Here is a 14,437-nt window from a genome sequence, read left to right as displayed (position 1 = left end):
CAAGGTGTGAATTGACACGGCTCTGATCAGACGTTGCAGCACCCTGTGTCATCCCTAGAGTAGTGATCTGCTGGTCGTGGTAATGCACGCACACTCTTTAACACACACACACACACACACATTGTGTTTTCAAGGTAGGGGACGAGATCCTGGAGATCAACGGTGAGAGCACAAAGAACATGAAGCACGCACGCGCCATCGAGCTGATCAAGAACGGCGGCCGGTGGGCGCGGCTCGTCCTCAAGCGGGGCGACGGATCCGTGCCAGAATACGGTAGGTCATGCTGGGCTAGCTCAGGCTAAGCTAGCACAGGCTAGCTACGCTAGATTGTGGTGGTTTTACTCCTCATCCATGAATGTGACTAACGCTGCTAACGGCCACCTTGTAAACGTACCTCCCCCCCTTCCAATTCTGTGTAGGTTCAATGATGCAGAAACGCGTTTGTTTACTGTAAATAATGATATTTGAAGGGCAAAATTAAGCGCTCATCTTGACCTCGGCCGCTTAGCACTCGTACACCTCTCGCACTCAAATCTACATGTTGACAATGTCGGCATAATAATGAGGAAAAGCACTGGTGCAGTGCACAAAGATGAAGATATAATGACAGAGATGGCTATTTTGGTGTAGATGTACATGAACACTTGAACGCTGTGTGTAGCGTAGTGGCAGTAACATGATCTCCTGGGGGCGATTGTGAGAGGGTAGTAGCCTTCTCTGCTTACTGTGTGAGTCACGGAGTAATTACTTTACTCTGGAGTTCACCATTTTTTGTTGTTTGTTTTTCTGTTTAGTTTTTTTCTCAGGGAAACCACCTCTGCTCCTCGCAGTCATTGATAGTGAAAGATCAATCAATTTACATTTTTTCTACCAAAACCAACTCCCTTTCCTCCTCTCGTTTGAGATCCACTGTAAACAGTCTCTTTCCTGTTGTATTTTCTCTCTCTCTCTTTCTCTCTCTCTCTGTCTCTCGCTATCTCTCTGTCTCTCTCTTCTTATCCTCTTGTTGCTTGGGCTCTTCCTCCTCCCCTCCAGCGATGATGGCTCCTCATCTCGCTGTTGGTACTATGAGGAATGAGAAGATGGGAGAGCCCTGTTTCTACCTTATGGGACAAAATCAGACCACGGTTTGTAGCCAGCGGTCTGCCGCAGCCCAGTTCACTCTCAGTCCTCCTGTGCTCCGACTAAACCCACCGCTTCTTCCAGCTCCGGGCTGAAACACATGCATCTCCCCCATTTGTTGTGTGTGTTTGTGAGTTTATGTGTGTATACGTGTTTTTGTGTATGTATTAACGTGTGTGTGTGTGTGTGTGTGTGTGTGTGTGTGCGTCTACATGGGTGTGTACAGTGATCACGCTATATGTCATGTCATGTGACATCAGACTGTGCTACATCCTCATACCGCCTCCCCCCACCCCCTTATCCCTGAATGTACACTGACTCACGCCCCACCGACACGGCACACAATGGTTATTAATCCATGATGTCACCCACATGCGGCTGCCATGGCAACCTCTCTCTCGTTTGCGAGACGGGCCGCCAACAGACTTCCATGTTGTGTGGTTGTGTGTTACATGGCCGTTGTTGCTTTTCTCCCCCCACCGCTTTATGTTTTGTTTGAATGGACCCACATTGACGACGGCCTGCACCTGTCTGCTTGTGTTTGGACCCATCGCTCTCATAGACAAAGCAAGCAATTGAAGGGTTCTGTGGCTTCAATGTTTGTCGGCCATGTCACGATATCAATTGTCTTGTCACTTTGAACTGAAGCCTTGATTCCCTGTTCCCCTTGTTATCTTTTTTTTTGCAATATGGACAATTTGAAGATGCATGTGTCCGCATGATTTCCTTCAAATCCCTGACTCTAGCAAACATATCTGAATGTCCCCCCATATCTGAATGCATCCCCTATTTCAGCTACAAAGCATTAAACCTAAACCCAGTTCATGAAATGCAAAAAACTGTTATCGACCTCTGCAACTTTATTTCCAATCACGTAACCTCCCTTGTCTTCCCCCCTCCAGACGGCAGCAATGACGGGTACCCTCCCACACCCGGGGCACAAGACTCTGCGGAAGTGAGACATCTGCCGCCCAAGAGCCGATATCACACCTCATTGGAGTCCAGCTATCCACCAGACCTTCACACACCATCACGCCAGGAGGAGGCGGTGCGCGGGCGAGACAGAGACCGGGCCGGGGCGGACCGGATGGACTATGAGGGCCGGCAGTTCCCCCCCCACCATCATCACACCTGGAACAACAACAACCACAGCAAAAGTACTCCCAGACAACCGTCTCCCAGACAACCGTCTCCCGACAACCAGAGCAGCGGCGGCGGCAAGAAGGGCCGAGGGCGCAAGGTGAAGAAATCAGAGTCGGAGAGCGGCATCTCCAAGCTGCTGAAGACCCTGAGGAAGGACAGCTCGGGGAAGAAGGCGGCCGAGAGGGAGCGGGGGAGGGAGCGCGCCACCAGCCACAGCAGCAGCTCCACCCTCGACCCGAGGACGGCGCAGCCCCAGCGGCGCGGCTCCCTGGACCGCTCGCCCACCCGGAAGCGCAACCCCTCCCCCGACCGCCGGCGGGCCAAGTCCATGGACCGGCGGGCGGAGCGGGCGCCGCCGCGCGACCGCACGCCTGAGCGCGAGAACGAGCACGACGACGGCGGCTTCCTCAGCGTCACGCCCGACCGCAAGTCGTACGAGCGCCGCCTGCTGCAGGACCCGCAGACGCCCCGCGGCGGCGGCGGCGGCGGCGGCGGCGGCGGCGGCGGCGGTGGTGGTGGCGGCAGCGCGGCCGGCACCCCCGAGCGCGCCAACAACAACAACAACCACCACCACGCCGCCGACTCGCTGTCCCTCCTCAGGGGCCGCACGCCCGACAGAGCCGCCATGAACAACGGCAACTTCCTGAGGGACTCCTCCCCACAGCGGGGCCTGGCCAACGGGACGCCAGAGAGGCGGTATCGTACGGAGCGCGACTCCTCGCCGGAGAGCAACTACAGCCGGGAGGAGGTGAACTACGCGCCGGTGGTGGCGGGGGCCCCCAGGCTCAAGGACTACTACAGCATGATGAAGAACAACGCTGGCCACAACAACGCAGGCCACTTCAACGCCACCGGCCACAACAATAACACGCTGGGCCCGGGCCAGGGCCAAGGCCAGCTCCCTGAGCCCAAGAGACGGCTGTACAAGGAGAGTCCCAAAGACCTGAGTATCTAGAGCCGGAAAACAGAGAGCCCTCTGCCCTCGCGCCCCTCTCTCCCCTCCCTCCCTCCCTCCCTCCCCCCGTCTTATGTGTGGAAACCTATGTACTATACACTGGAAGTGAACTTAAACTGAGGACACAAAACTCCTTGTGAATGGTTGGATCCATTGGTTGAGTAATAGTCGATTGATTGAGTTAGCTGACTTAAGTCCTTGTGATCCCAGCTAGAGAATCAATTAAAGAAAAAAAATATGAAAAAACTGCAGGAGTACGGTGCTTTGGGTTTCATTCTGGTTGTTACGTTATTGTTCTAGTTACTTTGAGCATAAGAGAGGTTGTTGTATACTGTAGTTCCGGTATTGTATGTGCCTGCATATGAATAATCAGTGATGTTGCTTTTTACAGGCATTTCTGATCTCTAAAATATGTGTTTCCTCAGAGGTTTGAAGCATTCTTCCAACGGTGGTGACTTGTTCATCCAACACACAGGCTACTTTTCAATGTATTTGTCTTTTCCACTCCTGAGTTGCTTTATTAAATGAACAATAGCACAAGACACTGAGGGTTCACAAGAGTTGGCAACGTGTTACTGGACATTTAGGCAAAGTATAAGGGAAGATTCTGATTCACAAAGTGACAAATATAATGTAATATATCCCCCCTCCCTACCATTTGTTCACTATTTATTTTTTGATCGGTTAAAATTCAAAGGAGTAAGACTTGTAAATGTTATTTTTTCACTATGTTTAATTTCCGGGTTTAGAAAGTACAAATTCTCACCATTATTTTGAGTAATCCTTAGAGGAACAAAATAACGAAGGAAATGCAGTTGTCTCAATGCATGACTGGAGCAGAAGCATGTCAGGGCTTTTACTTTCTGAACGTGGTAAAGGTCCTCGTCCAACCACACTTTGGAAACTCTCTGGTAACACCCTACTAAATATGCTTGGACACTTGATGGTGTGGCAGCTAGCCCTCATTCCCTAAACATCCCCTAAACATCCCCTAAACATCCACGCACTGTATTTCAGAGAAAGGTCATTTCGACATACCAATACCCAGGAATTATTGATCTCCCCCACTCAATTAACCACAACCCGGCTACAGGCTGATCTCCACCACGTATCATGCTGCACACAGATACTATGTGCACATAGAGATTCATCCATGTAACTGTAACCAGTTCCAATTGGTGTAACAACACCGACATGGAGAGGACACCAGGTAAACTAACTTTGATTTGATTTGATTCGATTCAACGACAGAAAACATTGCATCGTCAAACGAGTCCTCTCCGTCCAAGATGCATGTGTGGCTGAGAATAGCTACGTACTCATCTCATCCTCAGCATTCCCATAGATATGGCGGTCACACCTCGCTCTAAACAAACCGGCGTCCGTCTGTCCGTCCGTCCGTCCGTCCGTCTCCCCCGGGTATTGCGGTGGTGGGTCATGGGACGGGGGTCAACTGTGGTCCGTTGCGGTACACAAGTCAGCTGATCTGCCCACCTGAGCCATTCTGTCACAGCACTGGAGTCTGACTGCTGCTTTGATAACGTGTTTTATGTGTGTATTCTCTGTTTTATGTTTCACTAAAGAACTAAAAAGATATTGGATAGCCACAAACAAAATGCATTGTTTTATCACTGTTGTCGTCATGGTACTGTATTTAAGAAGAAGAAGAAACAGAAGAAGTAGATGATGATGAGGAAGATAAAAAAGAAGAAACATGTAGGATGTTAAAAACCTGTTGGCCATAACGTAAAAATAATTTTAATGTGTAACTAATAGGAACCTGCTAAGGATTAAAATGTTGCCTTTTTCTTGTACAAAAGAGAAATTTATGGGGATCCTCAGCAGTGAGGAATGTGATGGTGTGTTTATATTACTGACATGGACCTGGTGATTCAAGGGGAGGTATGTTCATTTACTCTGAATCAGGTATAAATAGACTAAAATGGAAGACTGTATTTGGTTGATCAGAAGCTGTTTGATGGTTTGAATCTCTCTCTCTCTCTCTCTCTCTCTCTCTCTCTCTCTCTCTCTCTCTCTCTCTCTCTCTCTCTCTCTCTCTCTCTCTCTCTCTCTCTCTCTCTCTCTCTCTCTCTCTCTCTCTCTCTCTCTCTCTCTCTCTCTCTCTCTCTACGGTTAGCCTGCCTTTGTATTATAGAGCACTTGTATGCAGTCTGTTTTCTTTAAGCATTATTTCTTGCAATGTGCTCCAGGCACATAATGCTGTCTCTGTGTTGATAAAAAGCAGTACATGTATATGGGCCAATCTTTTTATTTTATTTTATAAAACTATGCATATATAAATACTACATTGTTCATAGCTTTATTTGACCCATGAAGCTATACATAACATTAGTCTAAGTACAAGTAGATGTGGAATTATCCAATAAAGCTTCTTTCCTTGAAATGGATCACACACTGTATATGTAGCTATCAAAGGAAGTCTGTGAATGCTATTTTTATTATCAAATAAAGTTTTCCATACAAATTCAAAAGTACTTAATATTTTGTTCAGCAGACATGTTGTGGTGCAGATGGGATACCTTCAGGAATCAAATGGGCATGCAGTAGAACAGTGACACATAATAACAATGAAACTTATCAATACCACACATGATAAAACAGGACAATGACAAGAGACTATTTACCCAGATATACAAAACAGTGCTAGTACCGCTTTATCTATCTATCCTCCATCTGTCTATCTGACTATCTATCGAGCTGTCTGTATCTATCTATCTATCTATAGGCCTATCTATCTGACTATCTATCGAGCTGTCTGTATCTATCTATCTATCTATCTATAGGCCTATCTATCTGACTATCTATCGAGCTGTCTGTATCTATCTATCTATCTATCTATAGGCCTATCTATCTGACTATCTATCGAGCTGTCTGTATCTATCTATCTATCTATCTATAGGCCTATCTATCTGACTATCTATCGAGCTGTCTATACCTGTCTATCTATCGAGCTGTCTACGCCTGTCTATCTATTGAGCTGCCTTGTCTATCTGTCTATTTCTCTATCTATCGAGTTGTCCATATCTGTCTATCCGTCTATCGTTCTATTAGCCATCCGTGTTAATATCAATCTGTCTATCTATCCGGCCATCTACCTATCCATCTATAATACATGGAAGCTAAGCAGCCTTCTCGTGATCTAAATCCGAGTGGACTGTTCAGTGTCAAGATCTGTATTCTGTCCGAGAGCCATGCAGCAGTGGGATGGTTGCCATAGCGACAGGAGAAGGTCATTACGGGGGAGATCTTGATGTATTTGTTTTTCTCCTGCCTGGCCGACATGTTTGCCCATTCAGAGACCGATAGAATGACGCGTTGAGTTTCTCGCATTATCCCATTCTGCATTATTTTATCAAATGAGTAACGCGGCAATGAACAAATATATCCTATTAACCTGTGTGTGTGTGTGTGTGTGTGTGTGTGTGTGTGTGTGTGTGTGTGTGTGTGTGTGTGCGTGTGAGTGTATGTGTGTGTTTGAGTGTGTGTGTACTTGCGTGAGTGCATTGTGTGTGTGTGTGTGCACGTGTGTGTGTGTGGTTATAATAATGAAATCATATAATTAAATAATATAATAATTGTTTTGATATAACTGTTTTGATTATATCAAGGCCTTCTCATGCCATTACTGTTGGATATTGTCTGACACATCTTCACCCTTGTTAATCTCATATGATTAGTTTGCATAATCAGATGAAGTGAGAGTGGCGTGACGCTGTGTCTATACCTTCATGATTATACATGTCATAATCCATGGTGCTAAAGCCAAGGTCACCTGTGATTGGACAGGGATTATTATTCCTCTGAAAGCGGCATTAGCAAAGGAATTATTGCATTGCCTGTCCTGCCTATCACATTGTGCAGTGTTGCTCTTCTAAATAATCACCATATAGAAATATGTTGTAATAATTGAGTCATTCACGACATGAATGCATTCTGAATAGTTTATTGACCTTTATTAATTTGATTTAAATACACTACATTCAGTTGTACTTTTCCAACCCATCTGTAAGTAAAACATGAACAGAAATGCTCATTTGCAAAGTGCGGTTTATTTTACGTTGCCTTGATTACATGCCTCTACATTCACAAATAAGCCAGTTACATATATGATCCAACTGTAAAAGATGAATATGTTTTCCCTTTCACACGAGGAAAACAAAAATCTCACTGTACTTATACGTTGGACTCTCTGTACACAAACAGAAGCAGAAACATGTTGTCGGGGTCTGCTCTTCCTGCAACTGTCTTTAGGTTACACCAAATGGTTTGTAAGATACAAAAGGTGAAGTCAGCCTTCAGTCGTTTCCCGGGGGAGAGTGGTAAGTGTTCATCATCTTCTTCTTCTTCGATAGGGTATCACATGGGGGGGTTTGTGGTCGAGGGTGTCGCTTACGCGGGGGACACGGAGCTGGTGGAGACGGAGGAGGCCTCGGTCTTGGCGCTGGACCCTTCCTCCTCCTCGAAGGGGTTCTTGCCGCAGCACAGGGTGGTGATCATGCAGTGACGGAACTGCTTGTTCATGCAGATGTAGATCAGGGGGTTGTAGATGGACGAGGACTTTGCAAAGAAAGCCGGCAGGGTCATGAAGATGGGACCGAAGGTGCTGCCCTGGTTGCAGAAGATGTACCAGGCCACGCTGGCGTAGGGAACCCAGCAGATCAGGAAGCCCAACACCATGATGACCACCATGCGGCTCACCTCCCTCTCGGCCCTCTGGGTGGTCTCGGACTCCTGCTGGGCGGCGGCCGCCTCCTTCACTGCGCAGAGCAGCCGTCCGTAGCAGAAGAAGATCACGACCATGGGGGTGAGGAAGTGGCATGTGAACATATAGATGACGAAAGACTCGTTGTTGTAGCCCTCAGCGCGAGTGTAGTAGTCGACTCCGCACGAGCACTGCATTCCCTCGGGGATGTAACGAGACCAGCCCACCAGGGGGGGGAAAGCGCAAGCGTTGGCCATGACCCAGGTGAAGGCCACGCCCATGACGGCGTGGTTCTCCCCGAAGCGGAAGTTGCTCATGGGCTTGCAGACGACGACCCACCGCTCGATGGCCAACACCACCAGCGACCACAGCCCGATCTCGCCGCCCAGGGTGGCAAAGTACCCCTCGATGTTGCAGCCGGTGCGCCCTAAGACGAAGTAGCCGTGCATGGAGGTGTACATGGTGGTGGTGAAGCCGCCGAACACCATGAACAGGTTGGCCACGGCCATGTTCAGCAGGATGTAGTTCAGGGGCGTCCGCAGCTTCTTGTGCTCCAGGGTGACGTAGAGGGTGAGGAAGTTGACGGGGAAGCCGAGCAGGATGAGTAGGAACATGTAGGCGGCCAGGGCGGAGTAGGCCGCCGTTGAGACCAGGTAGTACTGGGGGTACTCATAGGGGCTCCGCACGATGCCAGTGCTGTTGTCCCAGGGCACATAGAAGGCAGGTCCCTCTGTGCCGTTCATGGTTGCGGTGTGGCGGTTGCGTGAAGCCCCTTGCGGCGATGTCGGGTCTTCTGGCTGGAGACACGAGAGATGGAGAGGGACTTTGCTACAAGTAGAGCTAGGCCGGTCAGTCTCATCCTTTTAAAGGCACCCCTGGGATTATAACTTTTCCAAATCCGTCAGCACAAAGTGATTTAGGACACAGTTAATATCTAATCCAGCCATCACTGCACAACATAATTGACCACTCATCAAGTTGTTAAGGTTGCTTTCACCTGTGCCGTGACCGTGTAGTGAAAGCAGTTGTGGCGCCTGAAAGCTGTAAGACTGTCAGAAGCTATTTAGTGGAGCACAAAGGTGAAATACTTGGATGTTATGATATTAGAATGTTCAATTATTTTCTCATATTTTCACTTTTACTTTATTTCCATTTTAGATACATGACATAATGGATATATATTTAGGAACACATAATTGTTATTCTTTATCATTAGTCAAGGTATTGTACAAAGTTAAATGTTGGCAGCATGTATCCGCATTTATTTTAAACCTTTATCCCCTGGATCCATAATTATTACATAGTTTGGAATCCTTTAGTCCAAATCTAAATTTAAGTATGCAATAACTTATATAGTGTTAAATGATCTCTGTTTAACAAATGATTTGCTTCTGATCATTTTTGAAAGAACAAAAGACCTTATGGATGTATGGCTAACAAAAACAGAAATATCATTAACAAAAAACGTTTTAATGATGATCCTGTATGAAGGCCTGTTGCTCAAGTATACAACGAAAAAACCCCGCCAATTAATTAAAAAGATGGCACTGGCCTTATATTAGATGGATCAGAAAGGTGTTTGAGACCTGTGTATTATTTTAACCAATCAGTGCCTATAATTAAGCATTATAATACAAGTGTCTATGTACTCATTGGTTGGTTTGATGGGTTGCAGGTGTTATTCCATCATTTGAGGGGAAATTAAACGCTGTGGACGTGTCCAGGAGTTAACCACCTTAGTGGCTTGCAAAGGGCTCAGCACTTTCCTAATGGGTGTTGAACTAAAGAGATTTGCAGCTTATGCCTGCGCAGGCCGCCCGGGCCTGTAATGGATTTACCATCACCCAGGTCTGACGGCTCTTCAGCCTGGCACAATGTCTGCTAAATGTTAAGCATTTTAGCCTTTAGAAACGATTTCTTGCTGCCGTCTTCTGTTATTTTAATTTTGTTTGATGTGTTTGCTTTTTTCGATTGACCCTAAGAAAATCGGCAAGGTTTCAATATAGAAAAGTGACCAAGGCGCAATGGCGAAGAAAGAAACTCGCTATTTTATACAAAATATAGTCCTATATTATATAGGCCTTTGTGGAATAATTTCCAAAGACATATGCAATGAGAAAGAGGAATTTGATTAGCCAAAACTTAATGTCCTACAAATGCTAAACCTATTCTGAGGATGAGAATGCACTATAATAAAACTAGTTTTTTTATTATCATTAGTGTAGTTATTATTAGATTAAAACTAGGGAGGGATCAGCGAAAGTCATTAACTAAAATGAAATGTAATATATCGGAGTTCCAATAATATTTTCAATGATCGCTTACTAGCTACTTTCACTTTCTGGATGTCTTGAACAATGACTAGAGTGAGCTATAGGGCAAATATGCCAGTGTTATGAGACAATCCAAATATGTCATAATATTGCAAAATAAATATGTATCTGTACGAACACTAAATGACACATCAGAGTGCGTGGTTATCATTATCAAGGGAGGAGCGAGGCAAGACTGAAGGAACGCTGCATTTTTATTATCCTCATAAATTGGTGAACTGCGCCACCTTGTGGTGAGGTTTAACACATGGCATTACTGTAAACAAAAAAGTGGAGAGTAATAATGAAAATGGCAAAAAAAATAACACAATGTATTATATTAGAAACTATCACCATTTTGATGATTTATTTTGATAGAAATTGCATCATCGCAGATACAATTACATTTTGACGTTGTCATGAAACTCATTATTTTCATGACAACGTCAAAATATGATCTTTGGGCTTCTTCTGTAATGCGTCTCTTGAGTAATTATCTAACACATTTATTATCTTGCACTACTTTTTGAACTAACGTGAGCCGTTGCAGGCTCTTTTAGCTCCTTCTGAATGGCCGTCCCTCCTGAATTCATCAGTATTTTATCGAGGGGCTGCTGAAAGACATATCATTGCAAGAAATGAAGTATTTAAAAACACCTGAATTATGGAACATGTATTGCTCAAGAAAAGGGTTTACATTATTACAATTATTACTTGGAAAAATATTATTAAATTATGGAATTACAGGAATACAACATAAAATCCACTAATCGATTAAAACTCAAGAGGTTGTTAAAAAGTAAACTGGTGAATAGGATCAAACATGAATGAAGTTATAGTGTACTCAGACATTGTCGGGAACATCAATTTGAGAAGCACAAATTGTACTGAGTGACTGTGTTTAAACAGAGTGGGTGCAGATGTGCAGTAGAAGGTGCCCTCATCTTTCTCCTCCTTTCCTCTTTACCCAGCTGTCCTCCGTCACAATGGAGCCAGGTGGACCAGCCGGCAGCAACGCTTTCCAGATGTGCGTGTGTGCATGTGTATGTGAACATGTGTGTGTGTGTGTGACAGAGACAGTGTGTGTGTGTGTGTGTGTGTGTGTGTGTGTGTGTGTGTGTGTGTGTGTGTGTGTGTGTGTGTGTGTGTGTGTGTGTGTTTGTGTGTGTGCGTGTTTGTGTATGCGTGTCCTTGTGCAGTTGTGTGTTTGTGTGTGCGGTGTTTGATTGTGTGTGTCTGGTTTTTGTGTGCGTGTGTATGTGTATGCGTGTGTGTGTGTGTGAGTGTGTTTATGTGTGTGAGTGTGTGTGTGTGTGTGTGTGTGTGTATGCCTTGTTTGTGTGTATCTGGTTTGCGTGTGTGTCTGTTGTGCGAGTGTGTGTTGTGTACCACTGCCCCCTGCCCCCCTGCAGGGCTTGGGCCCTGGAGTGGCGTGGCGGCCGCTCATGGAGCCGTAGCGTTGGGCAGGCTCTCTGAGCCCGGGCCGGCGGTGGGGCTGTGGGCCCACACAGGCCCCCAGCCCTCTGGAGCCCAGGGTCAGGCTGGGTCTCAGGGAGCGTCGCAGCATGGAGCGAGCAGCCGCAGCAGCGCCTGGGCCCAAGGAGACAGCGGCTTGATGAGGCAACTGCAGGCGACCGCCCAGACGTGAACACACACACGCACACACGCACATACACATACGCACACACGTACATATGCATATGCACACACCACGCACACATACGCACGTACACACATATGCATATGCACATACGCACATATGCATATACACGCACCACACACACACACACACACACACACACACACACACACACACACACACACACACACACACACACACACACACACACACACACACACACACACACACACACGCACACACGCACACATACGCACATTCGCACCTAAACACACACGCAGATATACACACACGCACATACACATACGCACATATGCACATGCACACACACATATATATGCACACCCACTCGCACATACGCACCCACGCATACACACATTTGCACATACACTAACACACACACACACACACAAACACATGTACCCATATGCAAACACACACAGACACACGCACACACACACAGATACATAAACATATACATGTGCACACGCTCACTCACATAATCACACACATACTCACACACATGTACAACACAAGCCTAGATTTGATTAAGGAGTAAAAGTTTGTTTAACTTTGACTTTTATAAGGATTCTTTTAATTGTCGGTTGGTTACTTTATAAGGGCAAGGAAATATTGTTTATCTTCATAAAGATAAACAAAATAAAAGATTTGATATCCAATATCATACTGGCATCATAACTGTTATTAATAACATTTTGTATTGGGGGATTTGTGTTTCAAATTAGTAGCCTATGATATAGCCTGCACAACTAAGACCGCATATATAAACCTCTCAAGTGCCTTCCATGAATGAAACTTTCCCACACTACATTCTCATTCTCAGAGGAGTCATGTCCGACCGGTGTCGCTTGGCTTTTGTTTTTCCTCACTTAATGATGACTGGCTTTTCTAGAGGACAAATCGCTGTGTGGGCAGAGTGTGAGGCTCTCTCACTCTGTCGAGTGAGCGGCAGAGAGGATTGCGAACACTGTGACCGGGACATATCGCGCCAGCTCCCACATACATTTCACACCAAGAGGGTTATAGGCCTACACCATTGGTCACAAGAACAAGGTACATTTGAGGGATGATACAAAATATAATCATCAACTTTCTGAAGGTCAAAATATGTCAGCTAATTGGCAAAGAAGCAAACACCTTGCATTTCAGAACGGTAACTACTGTGCGTCCATGAAGAAATATTTTCATGGACGCACACCACTTTCCTGTCAGTCGGGTCTTAACATTAAAATAACACATTAATAGGACCGATTCCGGGCTATACCAGTAGTGGGCGCTATCAGCCTAGCATTCACGACATCAGTAGAGCTCGCCTATACCTATGTTTTCTTTTTGCTTTTGGATTCGTGACATTCGAGGAGATCATTGTGGTTTTGTCATCATCTTGTTGCGGCACGTTTTTATGGAAAGGATTATTGTTGCATAAGTGGAACACTGTTGTAGACTTAATAGTTTGAGGCAGTCATAGCTGTCATGTTGCCTAGTGCGTATATTTGTTATTTATTATTATTGAGGCCAAGCAATTAATTTATTTAACAGTATATTTGGGATACTCAACAATCTACAAAGCAGTATTTGACAAAATAATATATTTTTATATTTTTGGGGGTGTAGTTGTGTGTTCCCTCAAGAAGACATGATTATCAGAATTAGCTTTCAGGTAAACTGCCCTCTGAAGAAGAGAAGTGTTAAGCCAACAGTTTGTATTATACTTTCATTACCTGGATCAGCCCCGAACCAGATCATACAGCCAAACAATCTACTCTTAAGTCTACAATTCACCAGGTGCCGCTTTCCGTCAGATTGTTTTCAGTATATGACTCACAAAGGAGAAGAAAAACAGAATTTGTATGTATATATATATATATATATATATATATATATATATATAAGACCCAATCATATATATATAACAACCAAAATATATATATATTATTAGATTATATATATATAATATAATCTATATATATATTATATATATATTATATATATATATATATATATATATATATATATATATATATATATATATTTAAATACATATAGAATCATCACATATATATATATATATATATATATATATATATTTAAATACATATAGAATCATCACATATATATATATATATATATATATATATATATATATATATATATATATATATATATATATATATATATATATATATATACATATATCAGTAAATACACATATATGAATTCAAATGTAGGCAAATACAGTACAAAAATACAGAACATATATGCATACAAATGCACAAACACACACACAGACACACAGACACACACACACACACACACACACACACACACACACACACACACACACACACACACACACACACACACACACACAAACACACACAAACACACACACACACACACACACACACACACACACACACACACACACACACCAATAACAGTGCCATGTTATCTGTGGCTGTATGAGTCTATTGTTCATGTTTAATAACTGCAGAGAAATTAGCAGCCTTTGCCATGAATCA

General features: G+C 44.5%; 2 protein-coding genes across 3 annotated transcripts; one reads left to right on the top strand and one right to left on the bottom strand.

Moving 5' to 3' along the window:
* Window positions 1–95: 95 nt before the first annotated feature.
* Window positions 96–5,712, top strand: LOC132453309 (membrane-associated guanylate kinase, WW and PDZ domain-containing protein 1-like). 2 transcript variants are annotated; one of them, XM_060046156.1, is made up of 3 exons: window positions 117–273; window positions 1,036–1,127; window positions 2,025–5,712. In XM_060046156.1, the coding sequence occupies exon 3, from the start codon at window positions 2,210–2,212 to the stop codon at window positions 3,218–3,220; it is 1,011 nt and encodes a 336-aa protein (XP_059902139.1). In that variant the 5' UTR covers window positions 117–273; window positions 1,036–1,127; window positions 2,025–2,209; the 3' UTR covers window positions 3,221–5,712. The 2 variants fall into 2 exon arrangements, with proteins under 2 accessions (XP_059902133.1, XP_059902139.1); XM_060046150.1 differs by lacking the exon at window positions 1,036–1,127 and having other exon boundaries at window positions 96–273.
* A 1,456-nt stretch (window positions 5,713–7,168) lies between these two features.
* On the bottom strand, window positions 7,169–8,785 carry LOC132453322 (rhodopsin). The gene has a single exon (XM_060046168.1). It carries the CDS (start codon window positions 8,684–8,686, stop codon window positions 7,631–7,633), a length of 1,056 nt encoding a protein of 351 aa, XP_059902151.1. The 5' UTR covers window positions 8,687–8,785; the 3' UTR covers window positions 7,169–7,630.
* Window positions 8,786–14,437: the final 5,652 nt, after the last annotated feature.

This window comes from Gadus macrocephalus, chromosome 1, assembly GCF_031168955.1.
Source record: "Gadus macrocephalus chromosome 1, ASM3116895v1".
NCBI lineage: Eukaryota > Metazoa > Chordata > Actinopteri > Gadiformes > Gadidae > Gadus > Gadus macrocephalus.
This window is presented reverse-complemented; position numbering and strand designations above follow the sequence as displayed.

Bases quoted from the DNA above. Each gene is read 5' to 3' on its own strand.
- LOC132453309 (XM_060046150.1), top strand. From the start codon at position 180: ATGAAGCACGCACGCGCCATCGAGCTGATCAAGAACGGCGGCCGGTGG. The intron at 274-2,024 runs GTAGGTCATGCT...TCCCCCCTCCAG, and splicing joins CGGATCCGTGCCAGAATACG to ACGGCAGCAATGACGGGTAC.
- LOC132453322 (XM_060046168.1), bottom strand. From the start codon at position 8,686: ATGAACGGCACAGAGGGACCTGCCTTCTATGTGCCCTGGGACAACAGC.